The sequence below is a fragment of the Bos indicus genome, chromosome 16 (genome assembly GCF_029378745.1).
Source record: "Bos indicus isolate NIAB-ARS_2022 breed Sahiwal x Tharparkar chromosome 16, NIAB-ARS_B.indTharparkar_mat_pri_1.0, whole genome shotgun sequence".
NCBI classification, from domain to species: Eukaryota; Metazoa; Chordata; class Mammalia; order Artiodactyla; family Bovidae; genus Bos; species Bos indicus.
In genome coordinates, this window is record NC_091775.1 from 76,065,745 (window position 1) to 76,089,821 (window position 24,077).

General features: G+C 52.2%; 1 protein-coding gene across 4 annotated transcripts in view; it reads left to right on the forward strand.

Moving 5' to 3' along the window:
• Positions 1–24,077, forward strand: part of PLXNA2 (plexin A2) — a 234,109-nt gene that overhangs the window by 144,775 nt on the left and 65,257 nt on the right. For 3 of the 4 annotated variants that reach the window (XM_070768668.1, XM_070768667.1, XM_070768669.1), the window contains 5 exons: positions 3,054–3,154; positions 7,133–7,256; positions 8,956–9,109; positions 9,813–9,909; positions 13,132–13,246. In XM_070768668.1, the coding sequence (XP_070624769.1) occupies positions 3,054–3,154; positions 7,133–7,256; positions 8,956–9,109; positions 9,813–9,909; positions 13,132–13,246 (591 nt within the window). Of the gene's footprint in view, positions 1–3,053; positions 3,155–7,132; positions 7,257–8,955; positions 9,110–9,812; positions 9,910–13,131; positions 13,247–13,717; positions 23,014–24,077 lie in introns of those variants that run through there. The other variant, XM_070768670.1, reaches the window with a different exon arrangement.

Genomic DNA, 24,077 nt, shown 5'->3' on the forward strand with positions numbered 1-24,077 from the left:
TCAGGCCTCCGAGGGCGGGTTGGGAGGGGGAGGGCACTAGCGGAAGCCCCCCTGGGCGACTGGGGTCACGGATACCCTGAAGGGCTGAGGGTCCCTGGGCGTGGGGAAGGACCCGCAGGGAGAGCATCCGGCAGGCACACGCCAGAAAGGTGCTTCTGGCAGGGATCGAAGGTCACGAGTCAGGGGTCAGTGGGGGCTCCTTAAGGCAGGGTGCTGTCAGCGGCCCGTGGTATGGCTGGAGATTACCTTTGAACCGTCCACGTCATTCGGCAGTCTCAGGGAGGAGTTAGGAGCATCCTGAAAGGCAGAGCTGGAAGGACTCAAGCGGCCTTCCTCTGGGTCAGAAGTATACCTTCTGAAGCCTCCCAGACACACGTCCCCTTGACTCGGCTCACACCTCCCATGGATGGGCGTCCCTGCTGGAACCCCGGTCTGCTGCGTTATTGGACAGCCTTGACGTTCTTCTGTCGAGATTTTGTGGATCTTTTCACCCCTGGGTCTCATCTCTGCCACAGGGCTGCCCTTCAAACCATGGCAAACCACTTCCGTATTCCCCTTGAGATTCACCTTCTCTGAGCTAAAGAAACATCCAGGTCTCTCAAGCTGTACTTCAGATGCCACTGCTGGGTCCCGCCCCCTCATGACCACCCTTCTGGGAAGTCTGTCTGGTGGGGCTACACGTCTCCAGGGGCAGGCTGCCCAGCCCTGAACTGGGAACTCCCCAGGGTGGGGCACCTCCGTCCTGACACCACGTCCATTAATGCAGCCTGTGACCGAGTTGGCCTCCAGAGCCGGGCTATCACCCTGTCAGGTCCGATTGGACCTGCGAGTTGAGAGTCCGCTCAAACCCGCACACCTGTCGTGCATGAGCTATTTCAAACCAGCTGTCTCCAACCTCCACTTAGAATATCTGCTTTTTTAAACTGAATTTCCAGATTTTACACTTACACTTTCTGCATTTCACTTATTTTATTATTAAAGGCAACTCAGGAATGCTTAAAGCTGATCATGTCACTCAGAGGGAAAAGCTTTGTAATTCAGAATGTTAAGATGTGGGGAGAATGAGTCGGTGTGGGGGGCACCCAATAGAGAGAAGGAAGGTTTCTGGGGTTGGTACCCAAAACTTTTCACGATCTGACCCCTGGTTACACACGCCAGCCGCATCTCTCAGCTCGTTGCATCCAGTGTGCACACCACAGTTGAGTTAAGCTGAACTGAGCCATGATTCCCAGGAGATGCAGTGGTAAAGAATCCGCCTGCCAATGCAGGAGACACAAGAGATTCGGGTTTGATCCCTGGGTCGGAAGATCCCGTGAGGAAAGAAATGGCAACCCACTCCAGTATTCTGGCCTGGAAAAGTCCATGGACAGCGGAGCCTGACGGGCTACAGTCCACGGGGTCGCGAAAGAGTCGGACAGGACTGAGTTCGCATGCACCAACAGCCATGATTACTTTTGCTCGTGGTAATCTCTCAGCTAGGAAGGCCCTTCCAGGCATCTGCAGAGCCCACTCTTACCCTGACTCTCCCACACTTGGCTGCTGGTCCGTTTTCCAGACAGATTGTGCTGGGTGGCCCCTCCTTTAATCTACCAAGGCCCCCAGGGCATATACCCATCGCCTGCGATGGATGTTCACCACAATGTAGAGTGGGTCCCAGTTTGTAATTACCGAGCCCCGAGGGCTGCGTGCTCTGCAGGGGGACAGATCTGTGTCCGATTCACTGCAGTTTCTCTAGCACACAGCACTGGAGCCTTGACGCAGTGACATCTGATAAATGGTTGCTGGGTGAGCCTTGTTAGACTCCATCCCGAGCCTCTCTGGAGGATGCTGTGAAGGCGTCTCCATCAGACCCTTCATCTCTCTGCCAGAGGCGGAACACTAGGCTGCTGGACCACAGGTAGTGTTCCCACTTGACTTCACACGTCCAGTAGGTGGGGAACCTCTCTGCCCTGACACATGAGATCCCATTCCCAGCCTAGCAAATGTTTTTGCAGCCCAGCTGCCTGCGGGCTCAGCCATCAACAGATACCTAGGACATACCGAATGCAAGACTTCAATCTTCTGACCCTTTGCCTGGCCTTAATGTTAACACCCGCTGGGCAGGTAAGGGTGAGTAATGAGCACACAGGCCTGGTTTCTGTCCCAGCATGGCCTCACCTGGAAGCCAGGAAGGGAAGGCTGTCTGCTCTTGGGGGGAGGTCACAGGCTTGAGCTACACACTCCCCGTTTCCCTAGCAAGACGGCATCAGACAGGCAGCTCATCTCTGTTCACATTTAGCCAGACTTTTCAAAGGACGGGAGATTTACTAGAGAAAAGTGAATACAGACATCAGAGAATGGGATAATTGGATCCAGGTGGTGCGTCTGGTTGGCGGTAAAAAGACGGTGCCACTCAGTGAATACTATTTGATAGGGAAAGTTTCTCCTTCTCTCTCTTTTTATTTATCAGTGTTTTCTTTGCAGGCAGGATGTCTCAGCCCGAGCCCAGCTGAAAGCTCTTCAGAGGCTAGTTGGTGGCACTCAATAGCCTTTCAGCAGACTTAACCATTTCCAGCGTCTTCCCAGAGCAGGCCCAGCCCTCCCGAGGACTTTAGTGCAGGCAGAGAGAGGCTGGAGGGCTTGCTTCCACCCCTGGGGGAGGCCAGAAGCCTGGGAGCCGTTAGCTGTGCCTGCCTCACGCAGGGGAAACAGATGAGAACGCCGAAGGACCGATTCAGACCTGTTGTCTCCTCTCTAGGGGTGGTGGCAGTGCAAGTGTGCACACGCGCGTGTGTGTGTTAGTCACTCAATCGTGTCCGACTCTTTGAGACCCTATGAACTGTAGCCCACCAAGCTCCTCTGTCCATGGAAGTCTCCAGGCAAGAATACTGGAGTGGGCAGCCTATCCCTGCTCCAAAGGATCTTCCCGACCCAGGGATGGAACTCTGGTCTCCTGCATCGCAGGCAGATTCTTTCCCATTTGAGCTACAGTGGTTAGGTGTAACTGAGTCTGCACACAGCGTCCGGAGGCATCACTCCCTGATCTAACCTGCTGTCTTTTCCCTCTCGGCCAGATCACCAGGGTCCCTGTGGAATCCTGTGAGCAGTATACAACCTGCGGGGAGTGCCTGAGCTCGGGGGACCCTCACTGTGGCTGGTGTGCCCTGCACAACATGTAAGTTTGGCACAGTCTGGAAAAAAAAAACCTGGAATGCAGAAGACCAGGTACTTTCCTGGGAGTGTTGATGAGGGATGTGACCTCAGTTTGCAGGGAGAGAGGAATTTCCCTCTGCTGAGCAGTAATTCTAATCGCAGTCAGAGTGCTGAAAGCAAAGAAGAGAGGCCGTGAGTGCCTTCTTTCCAAGGGCAGTGCCTCTGTGGTCTCACCTCCAAAACCCGACCCCTACTCCCTCCATCTCTGGCCAGCTGCTCTGAAGTCTGCACCTTTGCTACAGGGAAGGCTAGTGGCGTTGGAAGAACTTGCAAGGGAATTTGAAGTGTCTCTGGATTGTAGCCTGAACAAGGCACCTCATTCCTGGAGTTTGGACCCCAGTGAGAGGCCGTGTGACCCGGCATGGTCCACTGACAACCCTGGGCCTCCTTTTTCCCATCACCGGAAAGGGATTATGCCTACCTCGCAGGTGAAGCGTGAGGATTAAATGCTAAATAAATGCTTTGGCAGTAAGGAAGCTCAGGATAAGCTACACAAGTCAAAATGATGATCATGGACTCGGAACCCTTGGGAGGACCCTTCTGGCCTCCTCAGTCAGTCCCTGGTTCCAAGAAGCCTACATCTTACTCCAGCTGGCCTCGCATCCCTATTCAGATACACCCCCTGCCACTGAATACCAGCCCAATAGAAATGCAAAATCGCACTTAAACTTCCTAACTCCAAGAGCCCCAGAGGGAGAGCAGAGGGAAGAAACTCCAAAGGCAGAGGGGGAGGCGGCTGGCTAGGAATTCTGCTCCCCAGCGGCCTAGGAAACTCCAGGGCTCCTTGCCAGCCAGCAGAGCACCCCCACGAGAAGTGCCGGTTTAGGGTGGGGGCGGAGGCGGAGGGCCAGAGTTCAGGGTCCTGCACAATCGCTCTTGGCTTCCAGCCTCCGCAGCAGGTGTTGGAAGGGCTATGCAGGGAGGGAGCAAAGCGGGCGCCTCACAGATGCAAAATCCGGACTGGATTGGCGCCCACACATCCTGGGTTCCCTGCTTAGATTCGGAGGTAAGGGACTCCTCAGAAATTTTTTGCCAGAAATGCCCTCACTAGAACCCAGACAGAGTGGTACCATGTGGGTCAGACAAATGGTAGAGATACTGATGGCACCCCCGCTGGGCCCCAGGAATGCCGGAAAGGAAAAAGTGAAGTCATGCAGTCGTGTCCGACTCTTTGTGACCCCATGGACCATAGCCCACCAGGCTCCTCAGTCCATGGGGTTTTCCAGGCAAGAGTACTGGAGTGGGTTGCCATTTCCTTCTCCAGGGGATCTTCCTGACCCAGGAATTGAACCTGGGTCTCCAGCATTGAGAGGTGGCTACAATTGGGGTTCCCGTCAGTGAGGCTGGCCCTACAGCCAGCAGGCTGTCTTTCCTCACGAGGGTTTCTCCCTCCATGGAACCCAACAGCCACCCCCAGCTCCTCGCAGTGGCCTGGGTCACCCGGCCCCCTCACTGGGCGGTGGGCAGGCCCAGCCATACCACCTGCTCCCTGCTCTTCCCTGCCAGCCTGGCCATGATGTCCCAGTCTGCCAGGGGCCCCAGACCACCCATCCTCCTCCTGGGCCAGATCAGCAGGGGGGCTGACTTAGAATGACCCCAGAAAGGGTCTCAGGTTTCCTCTGCGCTTTGAGCCCCTCCCCTGTCATCAAGGCCCAGGGATGCACTGCTCCTTCCAACAGCTCAGCTTGCCTCTTGCACCACGTGGGGATCAAGCCTTTTCCGTTTCACCTGGATTTTTCCCTTCTCCTGGCCCGTCTCATCTTCGGCCCCTCAGGCACTGCCCACCCACCCGCTGTCCCCTTGCCTGGGTGACGGGGCCGAGCGGAGGGACCACCTCCAGCAGCCCGGACCACGCGCTGGATTTGAGCAGAGGCAGAGGGCTGAGGGCGGTAGCTCAAGAGCCGCTGGGTCCAGGGGTGGGGGGCGGAGTGGATCTGAAACCCTCCTGTCTCTTCTGTAGGCCTTGCTCTTGCAAGTGTGTTATTGTCTCAGAGGCTATTTATCTCTGTTGGGGCTGTTGCCATAAATAGTATGATAAAAAAGAGCCATTTCAGTGAGTCAATGAGATAAAGGCTCCAGTCAAGAGCTCACTTTAGAGCTATCTTAAGGATTCACTTAAACCTCCGTAATTCTTTCCTTTGACAGCATTCATATTTAGATCCATTATGTGTGTGGCAAGGAAGGGTCGGGGGGAGGGACTTTGTGTGGAGTTCGGTGGGAATCTCTGCTGGGTCGTGGACTCTTGTCGCATCCCCGGAGGGGGCGCTTTGGTCAGAGAAGCGCCAGCCCTGGAGCGTGTTCCCAGAGGTTCCCTGCGTGCAGGGGTCACAGTGCCCACCTGCTGCTGTGGCCCGCAGCGCCAAGGACCAGAGATGAAGGTGGGGGACGAAGCCACCACGCACGCTTCCTGACAGAGGCAACCCTGCCCGCGCATCCCCGTCTGTCTCTGTGTTTCACAAACATTTATTGAAAATAAGCCATGTGGCAGGTGGAATATCTCAATGAATAAAACATGGCCCCTGCCTTCAAAGAGCCGGGAATCCAGCCACAAGGTCACACGCACGCTATCCCACACAGCTGAGACCCTGTCCAGGGTTTTACATGTCCCTGGGGGGGAATAATAATAATATCCATAGCCATCATCATTAATATTTTTCTTAGTAGGGCCAAGAACAGGCCATTTTCTAAACACTAATTCTTTTAATACTTACACCAGGCCTCTGAGATACAGTATTATCATTGGGTCCAGCATTTTACAGTTAGGGGAGCTGACACTGGGACTTCCAGGAACTTGCCCAATGGGGCCACTGCTAGCAGGCTGGAGATCTGGGTTAGAACCCAAGCAGCCTGGCTCCAGAGTTCACCTTCTGTGCCTTTTGCCTGATACTTCTGTTCCCCAACCTTCCCGCCCTCACTCACAGAGCTTCCCATAAAGATGCTGTCTATACGAGCTATTCTTTATGTCCGAACTGCAGCTCTCATTTGGGAGCCGGGGCGGGGGTGGGGGGAGAGGGCGTTGATCCCACTTCTTTTAGTCTGTCCTCTTTTTAAATAATCTTCTAAATTGTTTTTTTATTATTTTTGGCTGTCCCGGGTCTCCGTTGCTGAACGGGCTTTTCTCTCAATGCAGAGCACGGGCTCTGGGGTGCGTGGGCTTCAGTAGCTGCAGCTCCGGGGCTCTAGAACACAGGCTTGGGAGTTGTGGTGCCTGGGCTTAGTTGCTCCACAGCATGAGGGATCTTCCCGAATCAGGGGTTGAACCTGTGTCTCCTGTATTGGCAAGCAGATTTGTTGCAGGAAGAGGGACCCCTTCCAGGGCCCGAAACTGGGCTTTTGTCTAACACTTACAAATGAATTGTCCAAGGGGATACACATGTTGACATAGCAAGACACTTCATTGGAAAGGCCGCTGGGCAGAGAGCAGGAGGGTGAAGGAACCCAGGAGAACTGCTCCGCCACGTGGCTCGCAGTCTCGGGTTTTACGTGATGGGATTAGCTTCCGGGTTGTCTTTAGCCCATCATTCTGACTCAGAGTGCTTCCTGGTGGTGCACGCCTTGTTCAGCCAAGATGGATGCCAGCAAGGAGGATTCTGGGAGGAGGTCAGACATGTGGTGTCTCCTTTTGACCTTTCCGGAACTCTTCCGGTGGGGGGTGACTTCTCAGTTCCGTGTTCCTCACCAGAACCTCCTGTCATAAAACAACTCATGCCAGTGGTGACTGTGCAGGCCAGGGTGGGCGGTTTCAGTCAGTGTGCTTCCCCAGCAGATTCTTTCCCACTGAGCCACCAGGGAAGCCCCTCCCTTAGTCTGTCTTAGACCGCAGTAGAGACCACCTGGGAGTCACCGAGCCCTCTGGGAGAAGTGACGCTCGTCCTGAGAAGACAGACACGGGCCGCAGAGTCGCAGAGCCCCCTCACTCACCCCTGTGCGTCTGTGGCAGGTGTTCCCGCAGGGACCGGTGCCAGCGGGCCTGGGAGCCTAACCGATTTGCCGCCAGCATCAGCCAGTGCGTGAGGCTCGAGGTGCACCCCAGCAGCATCTCCGTGTCTGAGCACAGCCGGCTGGTGAGTGACCCCTGCGGGGCCTGGGGGCAGGGCACAGCGCAGCACAAGCATGGGTGTGTTCCTTTAACTCCAGCACAGTGTAAGCGGATCAGACTTCACGCGCTCCGAGGACATTTTAGAGGAAAACTACGGTAACGCCTGTCGTTACCCAGGACCCAGTCATTCGCCCCATTCCTTGCAGATCCATCACCCATTGATCTGGTTTGTAAATCTACATTTTGCATTTAGCGGCAAGCCTCTGCAACATCATGCAATCCCATCCCATTCTGTGGTATATGATAGAGATTTCAAGGGACCACCTGGTACAGTTGCTCACAGGAACTTGGAGTTGCCTTTGTACATGTATGTGAGAGAGAGACAGACAGATGGACAGACAGACACAGAGAGACTGAGGCTTAATTCACAGTGTGTGCCGAAAGAGAATATTAAAGAGAATACAGCAGTCCTTCACCACCTGTCGAGGTGCAACCCCAAATACTCCGCGTCCTCAGGCCTGCGCGGTTATTTCCTTCTGGAGGTTTTATGGGCATTCACGAATGCTAATTAGTTAATGAACCTTCCAAGACTTGTGTTCATTCATCCCCACCGGGAGGTTTTGGCTCCCACAGAGCTGAGGGAACAAACAGCAGAGTTTGTACCTAAGTCTCTCGGCCCCATGGAAACGAAACTGGGGCAGAGATTCAGCGGCAGACAAATGTATGGAAAGGCTAGGTGATGGCCATTGGGGCTAAGCCCTCCAGGCATCATGGGAGGACAAAGTGAGACCTCCCTCCCTCAGGACTCGCTTCTCAGAGAACACAGGGTGTTGTCACCGCGAACCCCCATGGGCACTCCCCACTGGGAGTCACGTTTCTCACCTCTGGTTTCCAATACCACTTAGATATATTGTTGTCATTTAGTACAAACCCACTTCCGAGGGCATGGAATTCAAAGTGGTGTTTTGCTATTAAATGGTTTCTCGATCATTCTTCTGACAGTCTGTGATGTTTTTACCATTCAGAGGAGGATATTCAAACTTAAAAAGCCTGCAGACCACTGGCCTGCCTCCCTGGAAGCCTAGGGAACCACAGACATCATCCAGGGCATTGGTGTCCACTTCCTGCCTTTCTCTGATCCCCTAAGCGCCTTGTGAGGCAACTGCCCTGCTCTCAGGGAACACTCAGTGGGCAAAGAGCCAGAGGCCAACCGAGAATAGAAGCCCACCGCCTTAGTAGCCAGCCCCTGCATGACAGCCAGGGTGGGGAGCCAGCCAAATGGTAAACTCCTTATAAACCTCCAGGCTGGTGGCACGTGTTCTCCTATGAACCAGAGCTAAGTCTTATTTGTGATGAGTTCAACTCTGACTGGCTTTTTTCAAGTTTGCATGGTTTCATGTCAAAATGAGCTCAGGCTGAGATGGGTTTTGGGACCTTCCCTCACCCCTACCATCCCTTCCTCTCCCCTCAGTGCTTTATGATTCTGGACAAGACTGAAAAGTAATATTAATAATAAAGACCACTGACCCTGCAACACCCCTTGCAGTGCTACGGTAATGGCTCCGGGTCAAAGCTAGAAGGTCTTCTGGACTGACATCTTCTTCCTAGATGAGGTCCGGGGAGAGGAGTGAGCAAGTGGACAGTGGCAGGGCCAGGCCTGGAGCCCAGGTCCCCCGAGCCCTGCGGGGTGTTCCCACAGCATTGTCTCTCTGCTCCACCCACAGCTCAGCCTGGTTGTGAGCGATGCCCCTGATCTGTCTGTGGGCATCTCCTGTGCCTTTGGGAACCTGACGGAGGTAGAGGGACAAGTATCTGGGAGCCAGGTCATCTGCATCTCACCGGGACCCAAGGATGTGCCTGTCATCCCTCTGGATCAGGGTAAGAAGCCTCTGCAGTGAGCGTCGAATGCTCAGGGCTGCTTATCAGGCTGGCCCAGAGTAGGGGACCCAGGAGAGAGGGTGGCAAGTGCCAGCACAGACCGACTGACAGCTGCCAGACTAGGTCTTCTTACGCCAGACTCTAATTTGACTTATAAATCCGTTTAAGTTTGAAGGCAAACTGTCATGCCCCAAGGAAATTTCAGGAAGAGGGAGGTCCCTGTCTCCCATTTGGGTTAAGCCTGCGCAGTGTGCATAAGAGTTTTTCCAGACTTCCCTTTCCTTCGAGGAACGTCGGAAGCTTCAGCCAGTGGTTTTTAGTAGGTTCTCTCCGTAGAACTGGGGGCTTTTAGGGGTTTTGACCTGATATATATATATATTTTTAAGTTTTATTTTTATATTGATGACCTGATATTTCTGACAGTCTTTCAGTAACTGAACATATTCAACCTAGGCAGGGGACTCTACAGAATCTGATCTGTCACGTCCTCCCTAAGAGGGGGGCCTAGGGTGTCTGGGTCTCAGTGATGGGCTGGTCATCAGAAGGATGAAAGGGACTCTTGGAAGAGGACTCAGGAAGGCTCCGTCTGCCATCACTGCCCCATGGGAGCCCCGGAGTGGCTGAATGATTTAGCCCCTAGCCTCTCCACTGGGCTCCCAGCTTGTAACTTTCTCCTTCCGCCCCTCCCCGCCTTTTTTTTCAGACTGGTTTGGGCTAGAGCTGCAGCTGAGATCCAAGGAGACGGGGAAGATATTCGTCAGCACTGAGTTCAAGTTCTACAACTGCAGCGCCCACCAACTGTAAGCACGCCCCTAGCGGCGCGAGCCGGCATTCAGTGTCAGAGCGGGAAGAGCACCTGGGCCAGCGCCCTCCCTTAGAGATGAGGTCGGGGAGACTGGCGAGCCAGCGGGTCATGGCAGGGCCAGGCCAGGAGCCAACTTGCCCCAGGTCTGGATGTGCGTGGGGGTTTCCTAAGTTCCCACAGGACAAGAACTTACGGTCACCACCCAGTCTCCCGATCAGACGTGGCACTTTGTCTAGAACAGCGTAAAGTGCCCCCTAAATATTTCAGTTATATTCGGTTTATTCAGTTATACCGAACCGAATGGCATTCGCTGTCCACAGCCTCTGATCTCATTCAGTCTCCCTTGCACCACACCCTACCCTCAACTCTCAAGCTAAGAGTTAAAAAGGGTGTGAAGTAGAAACAGAAGTCATGGCCCAGGAGCCCGAAGGGAAGTCCTCCCTTTTATGCCAGCGGGTGGTGGCTTTGAATGTGGAGATTAGCAGCCAGCGGAACGTAGCCACATTATCCATGGGCACATGAAGAGGGACTCAGAGATGACAGCCTCAGAGGAGGGGCAAGGCTGGGGAAATGGCCTCACCCAGTGCCCGAATAAAGGACCTGGGCTGGGACACAGCGAGGGGGCTTTCAACTCTCCTGAGGTCCACACTGAGCCTTCAACTTTTCAAGGAGGAAGCGAAAACCAGACCCAACCATCGGTCCCCAGAGGGGCTTAGGTGCTGCCCATCTGACTTCACCAGCCACGTCCAGCAGCTGAGTGCCATGGCTGTGAGTTCTTACAGCTATGCAGGAAGCCGGGCACACTTCATAAGTCAAAATCGGGGTCGGGAGTGGAGGAGAGAGACCCATACTTACTTTCTGCCGGTCTTCTCTTGAAGTGAAACGGAGACTCTTTCCACGTCATCTGGAAACTCAAGAGAAACGGGGGTCTCTGTAATAAGGCCACGTAAGGGCCATGTGACCTTGGTCATAGGCAAGAGCAGAGACTCTTTCCACGTCATCTGGAAACTCAAGAGAAACGGGGGTCTCTGTAATAGGGCCACGTCAGGGCCATGTGACCTTGGTCATAGGCCAGAGCAGAAGTCAACCAAGAGCTCCAGGCCGGAGGGAGAAGCGCCTGGGAACGTTCTGGGACCCATCCTCCTGTTGCCCAGGACAGGATCCACCTGAGCACTCCAGGGGCATCAAGTCTCAGGGTCCAGGCTGTGGCCATGATGGGCCCAGCAATCCATGTGGGGAAAGGGTCTGTTAGCAGCTAAGCCCTAAAGGAACCTTTAAGCCATAAAAATAGACAAATGAGCTTCGTTCATCTCCCCTTTTCTGATCTGGATTTTCATGATGAGAATCATCTGCTGGAGTTCTCGGGTCTCCAGAGCAGCTACGGAAGGAGATGTCGCTTGGATCCATTCGGGACAAATCAATAGATGTACCGAGAAAGACAGAACAGGTGATAGAAAGTGGCCTGGGAGGAGCCAAGGCAAGGCGGTATGTGGCAGGAGCTGAACCGGATAAAATCGCCCCCTAAGCCCTGCATCGAATCCCAGCTAACCCTGTTTTGGAAACTGTGAGCATCTTGGACTGGGAACTCCCCAACCTCCCTCTCACGCTCCAGCACAGTGGTGATGGAACGCATTGCTTGGAGGACGTCCTCATCTCCACGACACCCTGGTGTGATGTCACCATGCTCAACCGTGGATTACCGTGGCAGTGGAGATGCTGTCACGGGCAGCAAGTTTTAGCAGAAAGAAAAGCAAGTATCTTTGACCTTTAATTCCACGCACTGTCTTATCCATCCACTTACAAATCACAGGATCGCGTTCAAGCCTCTCCTTTTACTACGGTAAATTAAGGCCCAGAGGGACAGGTGCTCCATTGGAGGTCACCAGATTAGCAAGTGGACAAGCCTGTTCTCGAAGAACCCTGGTCTCATCATCCTTGATCCATTTTTGTGATTTACTTGCTGAATCGTAAGATGTGAGGAAGACCCAATCCATCTGGCCCAAGTTCAGGAACGAAATAACTACGGGCACATCTAGAAGGGGATGAAAATATCCGGCACGGGGAAGAAGTGTGGATGGGATAACGCGCCTGGTCCGCCGTGACTTATGAACCAGCGGGCCCTGGATCAAGCCGCATCCTCCCGAGTGCCATTAGGGCCCCAGCAGGTGGCGCCAGTTTGCAGACCTGGCCACGTGCCTGCCAGGTGGGCCCAGTGGAGACAAGACTGGATTAGGGGATCTGGCAAGGAGCGAGTGGAACACCTCCACCGGCCAGACCTACTTCCCTGGTGGTGTCTGACCGCACACAGGGAACCCAGATGATACGCACAGAATGCAGGGGAAACCAGAGGCAAAGAGGCGCTCTACCTGGCGAGAAGGGCAGGAGCCACGCACAGCCTGTGGCTACCATGTCTGGCTACTTGGAGGGGGCGACAGAGTTATCCGTTGATACCATTCACTCCACTCAAACTCCAAAACACAGGTGATATGAACCACCTGTGAACACTCAAATATGGTTTAAGAGCTTGAAGTAACAGGTAAGTTAAGCCCCTAAAAATAATACATTTAGCATTGTATTTTTTAAAACCACGTCCTGTACGTTATCTCGTTTGGCACAAAACAACCCCATGGAGTGGACAGAAAAGTTTCCGTACAGACGGATGAAGAAATTCTGGTTCAACAGGTGAAGTGACTTACTCGGGGCAGCCCTCATGGCAGGGCCAGAGGCAAAACGGGAACCAGGTCAGCCCAGTTCCTATCCCTGCTCTCCTTGGGCTGTTCCCTCCTATAAGTGGTGCTAGGCTGGCAAATGTTTAGCTATCAGAAATCAGGGGGAAAAATTTAGTAGGTGGCATTTTCCAATTGCTATGGCATAAAGACTCCCTCTGTGGCTCGTTTCAAGCTGCTATCATGTCGATGACCCGCTTGCAACATTCCTGAAAATATGAATAATTGGCTGTCATGAGCTGAAACAGACCAGCTCGAGCACTCCACTGCTTTCGGAGACATTATTCCCACTCTGGACACATTTCTCCCTCAATTTTCTGGCCCCCTGGTCCCCTGAGCATCTTAGAGGGAGAAGCCACAGTTTTCAGGGCTGGGGAGATTGTGAGAGCAAGACTCGGGTAGTGGACTTACGTCACGGCGCGTGGGCTCCCTGCCCCTCCCCCTGCCCTGTGTGCTGTCCTCTCTCTGCCTCTTACTGTCTGTCTTTGCAGGTGCCTGTCCTGTGTCAACAGCGCCTTCCGCTGCCATTGGTGCAAATACCGAAACCTCTGTACTCATGACCCCACCACCTGCTCCTTCCAGGAGGGTCGGATCAACATTTCAGAGGTAAGCAGGGCTCAGCCTGGCACAGCAGCATCCCCAGTGGATCTGAGCAGACCTCCCTTTTCAGATGGCCAGTCCGACAGCTTGGCCATCTCCTTGCCCCGGTCCACGTTGGGCTTCTTCCAAAGAGGTTAGAAAACCCTGGTATTATAAAGCCAAAAAAAAAAAAAAAATGGCAGCAAATACTCCCGAGAAGGAGAAGTGCACTGTGTTTGCTAGACTCCTGGAATTGTATTCATTCAAAAGTTCGAGGAGAGCTGAGGGCTGAGACTGAAAGCTCAGAGGAAACATATCCAACCAAACAGACTCCACGGTCTAGAAGAGCGTGGAGAATGGCATTTGTTCTCTGAGTTTTCAGCCCTCTGCTTGGCTGCAGACACAGTCTAGTTCAATAGCACATTCACTCTCAACCACTCTTTCATGCCAGCCTCTCTTCCTAGGCTAAAATTCAATGATTCTTTGACTCTTTTGTAGGACTGAGTAGGTGGCCTTATAGAAGAGAGAGGCAGTCCACTGGTGAAAAGAACCCAGGCTTGCTAAAAGCCCCATTTTATGATACAGTCAATGTGCCATCGCTAAGACCGGTTCCACCTTTGTTATCAACACAGGGAGATAATAAATTGCTTATCTTTCCAATAAATAATCCCACCCAGTGATGTTTCCTTGAGGTTCACTTTCTTACAAGCTCACAGCAGGCCTTAGGACAATGAAGCCTGCTGAGTCAACGTCCTTTTTTCATATCTAATGTTTTCCATGCCCCAGGGTGACCAGTAGTTGGGTTTGAACAGCTATAGAGACCTTACGTATTCCCACAAACACACATGTGCATGAATATACATCCCCATCTCGTTCTACCTTTTAGGAAATCCATAAATGTAAATAAGTGACTGCGTAGCATGGACAAATATTGCTGTGACCTTTATCTGTCTCCTCTTACACTAGACTGAAGAAGTGAAGTCGCTCAGTTGTGTCTGACTCTTTGTGACCCCATGGACTGTAGCCTGCCAGGCTCCTCTGTCCATGGGATTTTCCAGACAAGAATACTGGAGTGGGTTGCCATTTGACTACAACCTCCTTAAAGGCAGGAGTTTCCTCAGGGCCTTTTCCAGTGAAAGTCTGTAGCATGCATGCGTGAAAGCATAGAGCAATCAATGACCACTGTAACCAAACGTCATTGATAGGAAGTGTTCCTTGGACCTCCTTGTCTAAGATTTCAAGGAAGTTTCTTGTCTCTCCTAATCAAGGTAGAAGTAACAGTTACTTCCAAGAAAGAGCACCTTGATCGACATGATCATGTTGTACAGTTAATTTTTTTTTAATTAGAGGATAATTGCTTTACAATGTTGTGTTGGTTTCTGCTGTAGAAGAATATGAATCAGCCATTCAGTTCAATTCAGTCACTCAGTCGTGTCCAACTCTTTGAGACCCCATGGACTGCAGCACGCCAGGCCTCCCTGTCCATCACCAACTCCTGGGGTTTACTCAAACTCATGAGCCATTGAGTCAGTGATGCTATCCAATCATCTCATCCTCTGTCATCCCCTTCTCCTCCCGCCTTCAATCCCAGCATCAGGGTCTTTTCAAATAAGTCAGTTCTTTGCATCAGGTGACCAAAGTATTGGAGTTTCAGCTTCAGCACCAGTCCTTCCAATGAATACTCAGGAATGATCTCCTTTAGGATGGACTGGTTGGATCTCCTTTCAGTCCAAGGAACTCTCAAGAGTCTTCTCTAACACCACAGTTCAAAAGCATCAATTCTTTGGCACTCAGCTTTCTTTATAGCCCAACTCTCACATCCATACATGACTACTGGAAAAACCATAGCTTTGACTAGGCGGACCTTTGTTGGTAAAGTAATGTCTTTGTTTTTTAACATGGTGTGTAGGTTGGTCCTAACTTTTCTTCCAAGGAGTAAGCGTCTTTTAATTTCATGGCTGCAGTCACCATCTGCAATGATTTGGGAGCCCAAAAAAATAAAGTCTGTCACTGTTTCCACTGTTTTCTCATCTATTTGCCATGAAGTGATGGGACCAGATGCCATGATCTTAGTTTTCTGAATGCTGAGTGTTAAGCCAACTTTTTCACTCTCCTCTTTCATGTTCATCAAGAGGCTCTTTAGTTCCTCTTCACTTTCTCCCATAATGGTGGTGTTATCTGCATATCTGAGGTTATTGCTATTTCTCCTGGCAATCTTGATTCCAGCTTGTGCTTCCTCCAGCCCAGCATTTCTCATGATGTGCTCTGCATATAAGTTAAATAAGCCAGATGACAATATACAGCCTTGACGTACTCCTTCTCCTATTTGGAACCAGTCTGTTGTTCCATGTCCAGTTCTAAGTGCTGCTTCCTGACCTGTTAAGTGTCCCTATATCCCCTCCCCTTGAGCCTCCTTCCACTCCACCCGCCCAGCCCTCCAGGTATCACAGAGCACCGGGCTGAGCTGCCTGTTTTGTACAGCAACTTCCCACGAGCTGGCCGTTTGACGCGCGGCAGTGTGGGTATTTCAGCACTGCTCTCTCTGTTCATCCCGGCCTCTCCTCCTCCTGACGTGTCCACAAGTCCGCGCTCTGTGTCTGCGTCTCTATCCCCGCCCTGCGGATAGGCTCATCAGTGTTAAGCACCTCACAATTGTATTTGTCAATGGTTGTTTAGTCGCTAAGTCAGGCCTGACTGTTTTGCAACCCCATGTACTGTAACTCACCAGGCTCCTCTGTCCATGGGATTTCCCAGGAAAGAACACTGGAATGGGTTGCCGTTTCCTTCCCCAAGAAATCTTCCTGACCCAGGAATCAAACTCATGTCTCCTGTATTGGCAGGCAGGTTCTTCACCACTGAGCTACCTGGGAAGCCCAGTTATACCTCAATAAAGCTAATTTTTTAAACTTTTAATTAAGAAGAAAGTAAGCCTTGAAAGGTTTCCCAAACGCAATCACACACACACACACACACACACACACACACACACACACACACGGCCTTGAATTCTTCTTAGCTTCTGAAACAATATGTGTTATATTCAGGCTAGAAAAAAAATGAAATCTGCCTGTCTTGAAAGAAACACACACAGATGGTGCCCACAGGCGGTATTTAAGGCAGACCCAACCACAGGTGCCTCCGCGGGATGGAGCCAGTTATCTCGGGCCCGAGAACCTTTCAAGGAAGGCCTTTCCTCCAGCCAGTCAGGATGCTTTGAAGTGGCTGCCCAGAGAGCGCCACGCTGGTCTTAGTGGGCCTTGGAAATTAATCCCAGCCCCGGGATCCTGCAGGAGGCTGAGACCGCTTTTCAGGCCTGTCTTCTCACCCGTAGGAAAGGACCCACGACCCGAGGGTGCAGTGGGACAGAGGGAGGACCCAGCCTGGGTGTCCACAGGACAATGGCCAGGGGAGGTCGGACGCCAGGGGCAGGGTGACGCTGAGGCCAAGGCTGGGCAGTGAAGGGCCTCAGAAACTGACCTTCATACCAGCCACTTCTAACCTCCTAACTTAAGTTAGTAAGTGTTAGTCGCTCAGTCGTGCCCAACTCTTTGCGACCCCATAGACTGCAGCCCGCCAGGCTCCTCTATCCATGTGATTCTCCAGGCAAGGATGCTAGAGTGGGTTGCCATTTCCTCCTCCAGGGGATCTTCCCGACCCAGGAATCTAACACGGGTCTCCAGCATTGCAGGCAGATTCTTTACGGACTGAGCTACAAGGGAAGCCCTTAACCTCCTAACTTGGTTAATGAAATAAGTCGAGAAGGACCACAGAATGCCGAGAGAGAGAGAGAATGACGGGGACGTCCGGATGAGAAGCCACTTCATTTTCTCCTGGCAGCTGGGCTCCTTCAGGCCCAGAGAAACCCAGAGCCGAGCCAGACAGGACCTGCAAGCCACAGGAGTGCGGGGGGTGGAAGACCCAGCGAGACAGTAACTCTGCCCGTGTGGGCCAGGGGCCTGAGGCCCAGAGGGCTAGCTGGAATCATGCCGCCTCCCTCACGCGCTCTAGAAGTCCCTGGAACACAGCTCCCTCTCGGCCACGGGTAACTCAAGTATTCCAGAGAGCTGGGCCTGGGAGAGGCGGTTGCCATCCAAAGTTAGGATTAAATTAATACCGAAAGAGCCCTGGGGGTAAAGCCAGAGGCTTCCCGGCTCAGTTTTCATTTCCTCTCCTTAATGTCTGCTCCTGGAGGTGAGAGAAATGCCTTAGTCTCATCGCCTCCTCCTCCTCACCCTGCTGACAGGCCCCAGGCCCCACCCCGGGGATGGGCTCTCTCGGAGGGGTGGCCCCGGGTCCCCCAGGCTCCTGACTTAGCTCAGGACGGGAAGTGGGAGGCAGGACCCCAGGAGATGGCAGGGCCGCAGCCCCTCACACATCACTTCCCAGCTGTCCAAAGCTTGTTTTAGGGGGAAGCCCCGAGGGGGGAACCACAGAGGTGAGCGTGTTCAGCTTGAGCGAAGTTCCTTTATTCAGTCGGGAGTCTTTCCTGGCATCCGCAGGTTCTTCTGGGAACTCGAGATCCCTTAGCTGTCCCTTTGGGGTTCCTAGAATATCTTTTATGCTTCCAGTAAGCCCCCTCCCCCCTGCCCCACTGCAATTTAAACCAAAATTTTACATCTATCTACTTCTTAGGAACAATATATAACTGATTAGCTCCATTGATTTGTATAGCAAGGCTGAGACATCACGCATTTGCATTTCTCTCGCATGTGACAGGAGGGTGGGGGAGGGGAACCAGCCGCACCAGCATCACTCGGGAACTTGTTAGAAATTCAAATTCCTGGGCCCCATCCCAGAGTAAGCCGAAGATTGAGAACCACTGACATATGGCATCTCAATTGATTCTCACAACAGACCTGCAGTTTCACATAATTCATATTTGACAGATGTAGTAACCAAGATGCTAAAAATTTAGTTTTTTTTTCCTTTGCCTAAGGCTACAGAGAACTCAGGCATCCAAAAAGGCGCAGTACAGGATGCTTTCTCCAGAAAATCAGGCCCAGCTCGCACGTCTGTTTTCATGGTCTCAGCTACACTCGCCGTCCTGATCTTAACCAGGCTCTGTGCTGTTGGTCATGAGGGTTCGGGGTGGGGAGAGCGTATGTGTGGTGCTCAGTCGCTCAGTCGTGCCCGACTCTTTGAGACCCCATGAACTGTAGCCCGCCAGGCTCCTCTGTCCACGGGATTCTCCAGGCAAGGATACGGGAGTGGGTTGCCATGCCCTCCTCCAGGAGATCTCCCTGACCCAGGGATCCAAGCCGCATCTTTTCCATCTCCTGCATTGGCAGGCGGGTTCTTTACCACTGGTGCCATCTGGGAAGCCCCCCAGTGTGGAGGGACCCACACAAATCCATTCGCACAGACAGAGAAACTGCCCATGGAACACAGGTCAGTAGTTCCATGTCCAGATGCAAAGGTGGCCAGTACATGAGGTACATCTGCCTACTTCTTTCCAAAGGGCTGATGGACCGATGATCCCAGGCTTAGTCCTGAAAACCAAGAACCGCTTTGCTAAGTGAAAGAGAAAGCGTTAGTCGTTCAGTCGGACTAACAACCCCATAGACTGTCCGACTCTTTGCAACTCCATGGACTGTAGCCCTCCAGGCTTCTCCAGCCATGAGATTTTCCAGGCAATACTGGAGTGGATTGCCATCTCCTTCTCCAGGGGATCTTCCCAACTCAAAGACTGAACCTGTGTCTCCCACATTGAGGGCAGACTCTACCATCTGAGCCACCAGGGAGGTCCTAGAGTGAATGCAATTAAAAATAAACATATTAGTAGTTAGCATTTTTTGAGAGTTTATTATATACGCAACATTATACATATATATCTTTAACCTCAGTTGTAACTTTTCTATGAAGTAAATTCTATCCTAGATGAATAAATTGATAAGTTTAAACAGTTTTCCTATGATCCTCACATAAATGCAGAAGTCATGATTCAGTACACCCAAGCTGGCGCTGAATAAGTTGAAGTCCTCTGATCCTGAGTTCACGTGAGAAATATGCAGTGATAATATTAACATGGTTAATCCAGTTTATTACCACTGACGACAGACCTTCATGTCCTTATTGCCTGCAACCTAGAGTTGTCAAGTATAACTGGTCCCATTTTATAGATGCCTGAGTGGTAAGTCTGTTCAGTCATGTTTGACTCTTTGCAACCCTAGGGACTATAGCCCACCAGGCTCCTCTGTCCATGGGGTTCTCCAGGCAAGAATACTGGAGTGGGTTGCCATGCGGTCCTTCAGGGCATCTTCCCAACCCAGGGATGGAAATCACATCTCTTATGTCTCCTACATTGGCAGGCGGGCTCTTTACCATTAGCGCCACTTGGAAGCCCATTTTGTAGATGAGGAAGTTGAATTTCAATTGAGCCATCTCTTGAGTGCTTTTAAGTTCACGAGCCAGACCTTTCCCCCACTCAGAGCACAGCCGGTCTCGGATGGGGTCCCAGAAATCTGGGCCCCCCTGGGCCAGGGTAAGCGGTGACAGTGTTTGCGAGCGGGTGTGCGCTGGAGTATATATGGCTTTCAGCCTGAAAAGCTCATCTCCCACCATGGCTAAACCAGGCCTAGTGAGATGTAGATACATAAATATCTCCTTTACACCCTGTCCCGGGGGAGAGATAGAACCACATAAATCCGATTAGCTTACCCGGATGTGGGCTGCTGTCTCTCTTTGAAGTCCAGTGGGTGAAGATAATGTCATTTGCACGTGGGAGCAGTCGTTTCAGAGGGCTGAAGGAAGGTCCCCCGTGCTGAGAGCCGGTGAAGTACAGAACAGGGTGAACCCTGCCGCCCGAAGGCTCGTCCATCGGGCTGCAGGGCCAGCGTCCTGCCCTCCCCCTCACGTCTCCTCCTCCTCAGCCCACCCCTCCCCCGGGACGTCCCCAAACAGGACATCTGCTCATCTCGATAGAAGCTCAGCTTGCTGCTAAGGAGCGGAGCGGGATCCTGCTGCCCATTGACCTAGAGGCAGAGGGAGGAGTAGAATGACCTACAGAGGTCACTCAGGAGACCGGGGTCTGCAGGAGCGATGTCTTCGAGCAGCGTTCACGGCAGTCCTCACGCTGTGCATGAAGGGCGCAGCATGCTGTGTGTGTGTGTGTGCGTGCGTGCGTCTGTGTGTGTGTATGTACTCCCAGGAGCAAACAGGTTGGAAATGGCCTTTTATATTTGATGAAACCTATCACCTTCCACGGGCTTCCCTGTTAGCTCAGCTGGTAAAGAATCCACCAGCAATGCAGGAGACCCCGATTCAATTCCTGAGTCAGAAAGATTCCCCTGGAGAAGCGATAGGCTACCCACTGCAGCTTGGGCTTCGCTGGTGGCTCAAACGGTAAAGAATCCGCCCACCATGCGGGAGACCCCGGTTCGATTCCTGGGTCAGGAAGACTCCCTGGAGGAGAGCATGGCAACTCACTCCTGTATTCTTGCCTGGAGAATCCCCGTGGGCAGAGGAGCCTGGCGGGCTACAGTCCATGGGGTCACAAAGAGGCAGACACGACCAAGCGACTAAGCCAGCACAGCACAGCACAGCATCACCTGTCACAAACCCCGGAGGAACTGAGTTCCAGCAACTTGGCAATGTTCTGGGCTGCCAGCTCTCCTGTACCTCAACCCTCACCACCGCCTTTCCCACCCAAGACCCACTGCACCTCCAGACAGTCAGCAGAACCATCTCCTAACCCAAGGAGTCTGTGTATCCCCTGTTACCTAGGAGAAGAGAGGACACCTGGGCACCAGCCACTTCTTTCCCTAGAGAATGCAAGGAAGGATGCAATTCTGTCTGGCCCGAGAGAAATAGCCAAAAACAAGCAAAGCCTGAGATTCTTTTCCCCAGGGGCAATCTCAGAACCCTCTTTAGGCATTTGGAAGCCCCTAACCATCACCCTTCAGCTTAGTCCCAGAGAGTCTGAAACAGCAGACCACAGGAATTTTTTTTAAATAAAATTTTAGAATCTCTTTAAAAAATGCATAAAAGTACTCATAAAGTCTACTTATGATTCTTCAACTGTCAGGCTGAATCAGACAACCCAGCCCGAAAGATGAGGGTGTGTGTGGGTATATAGGTGTGTATTTGTGCATGTACACACGCATACGTGTATTTTTGTCATGGTTAATAGGATTCTACAATCTTGTTCACTAACCTAAGACATCATACTCCCAAAAGTATGTCTTAAAGACTCTGCTCGTGAAATTTGAATTTGTTCTCTGAGCTCATTAGAGGTGAAAAACAACGGGTCATCCTTTACAATATATCAACTAGTTCTGATTCTGAAAATCTGTTCTCTCCCTCTCTCTTACAGGTACACACACACACACACACACACACACGCACACACCCCTTGCTGTACCTCAGCCTTATTTCCAGTCTAAATTAAAATTCTGATTTATTAGACTCAATGAGGATTTTTAGCCACTAACAGGAAATAGTATCTCCTTCTCTATGGGATGCCTGGGTTTTCCTAAAGTGGTGTTCACTTTTTTTTTTTTTTCTTGGCTATAAATATATGAAAGACTCTGTCAAGAGTGCCCTCGGGGAATAAAAGTAAAAGTACAGCAAAGAGCAAGTTTATGAGCTGGCAGCTTGAGTGACTGGCTTCTAAACAGGGCCCCACCTGTTCTGGGGCTGTCTCATGATCCTGTCTCTTGTGGAAACCGCGCTTGCCCCGTGCTCTCACAGGCAGTCACCGAGGGCCGGCTCCATGACCCCAGAGCTTCAGCCAGACCCTCCTAGACAGGTTTCTGTGGAAACTTCTTCTGGACCCAGCTTTCCGTAAATCCTCAGGATTCCTCCAATAGATACGGACTTACCAATTTAGCAATCCTGTGACTCCAGAAACAGTGACCATTGCAAATCAATCCCAGCTTTGGGAATCAAACTCCCGCCCAAGTCTCTAGATGTCCGGAAGACAAGGATTTACCCTCATCTCTGAAGAATCTGGGAAGTTGGAGCTGAAAGGAAAGTTTGAGATAGTTTTGTGTCTGTTGCTTTACTTCCTTGATTTCCACTTACCTTCCCACAAGCCATTAGCAGTTGTCCACTACACGTCAGGAATGGGGATAAAGCCTGGGGATACGGAGGTGAGTAAGATGCAGCCTGATCGTCAAGGCTCACAAGCCAGTGAGGAGGACAAGTCAACAGGAAACTGCAATTGTGAGGGCTCAGTGCTGCTGGCGGACGGCCCAGGGGAGGGCTGGGGAGTATCTGTGACCTGCCAGTAGGGATGGGGTCAGGGGCTGCTTTACAAAGAAGGAGCTGCAGAGCTGAGTTTGAAGGCTCCGGTGCTCTTTCCTGGAAAATCCCATGGATGGAGGAGCCTGGTAGGCTGCAGTCCATGGGGTCGCTACGAGTCGGACACGACTGAGCGACTTCACTTTCACTTTTCACTTTCATGCATTGGAGGAGGAAATGGCAACCCACTCCGGTGTTCTTGCCTGGAGAATCCCAGGGACGCGGGAGCCTGGTGGGCTGCTGTCTATGGGGTCGCACAGAGTTGGACACGACTGAAGCAACTTAGCAGCAGCAGCAGCAACTAAAGAGGGCTGAGTCAAGGGCCAGTAGGAAGATTAGGGGTGGCGGGGGGAGTGTTTCCAGTACAGAGAAAAGCATCTTCAAAGGACCAGAGGTTGATGAGTGAGGGCAACGACTCCTCAGGTCTAATCTTAAATTCCTCTGTGGTATGGCTGGACCTCGATGCACAGGAATCTCAGAGTAAGAGGGACACAGGGGCCAGATGGTGAAGGACTTCCTTCTGAGGCCCACTGCTGAAGCCCACACTGAGCCAGAAGCCCCCGTCCCCCATCCCCTACCCCCACCCCCACCCCACCGCCCCAGGCCGTCCATCGTTAAACATTCCTGCCATACCAACGGCTTCTTTCCTGGGATGCCTTGGGCCTTGGAGAAGGACCATTTATTGTTCTAGACTGTCCTACACCTTGATGCTTTTAAAATGTGGTGTTGGAGAAGATTCTTGAGAGTCCCTTGGACTGCAAGGAGATGCAGCCAGTCCATCCTAAAGGAGATCAGTCCTGAATATTCACTGGAAGGACTCATGCTGAAGCTGAAACTCCAATACTTTGGCCACCTGATGCAAAGAACCAACTCATTGGAAAAGACCCTGGTGCTGGGAAAGATTGAAGGCGGGAGGAGAAGGGGACAACAGAGGCGGAGATGGTTGGATGGCATCACCGACTCGATGGACATGGGTTTGAGTAAGCTCCAGGAGTTGGTGATGGTCAGGGAGGCCTGGCGTGTTGCGGTCCATGGGGTCGCAAAGAGTCGGACACGACTGAGTGACTGAACCGAACTGTCCTACACCTTGAGGAAGTTCACCATCCTGCCCCCTGCCCCCCACCCCCACACTAAATGCCAGTAGCACCTTCTGCAGGAGAGCAACCCTACACCATCCCTAAAGAACCACCACCACCATGGACCACAAGGGCCCAAGGAAATAGGCCCCTCCTTCAAGACTTGCCCCAGCTGATCCTTGGAGACAGGACACGGCTGCACGTGAAGGAGGCTGCGTGTCCTCACTGCCCCAGGCCACTGGGCAATGTCCTCCCAGAGAGGGAGAAAGTGGGCAGGGGGCTGGAGCTGTGGGGAGGTGGCCGTCTGACCTCTGGCAGAGAAACAGCCTCTGGAAGAAGAGCTGGGGGACATCACTCTCCCCCTCGCATCCTGGCTCTCTCATGGTCCTTCCCGCAGCGCGGGCCCACCAAGACTTTCTTTTTTTTTTCTGTTTTGTTTTCCAAAGCAACATGGTCTTCACACCGGGCCTGGTAATGAACTGAGATAAAAAGCCAGAGCAAGCATTTAGAGCACTGATAATTGAGGCGGGGTTGGGGGGCGG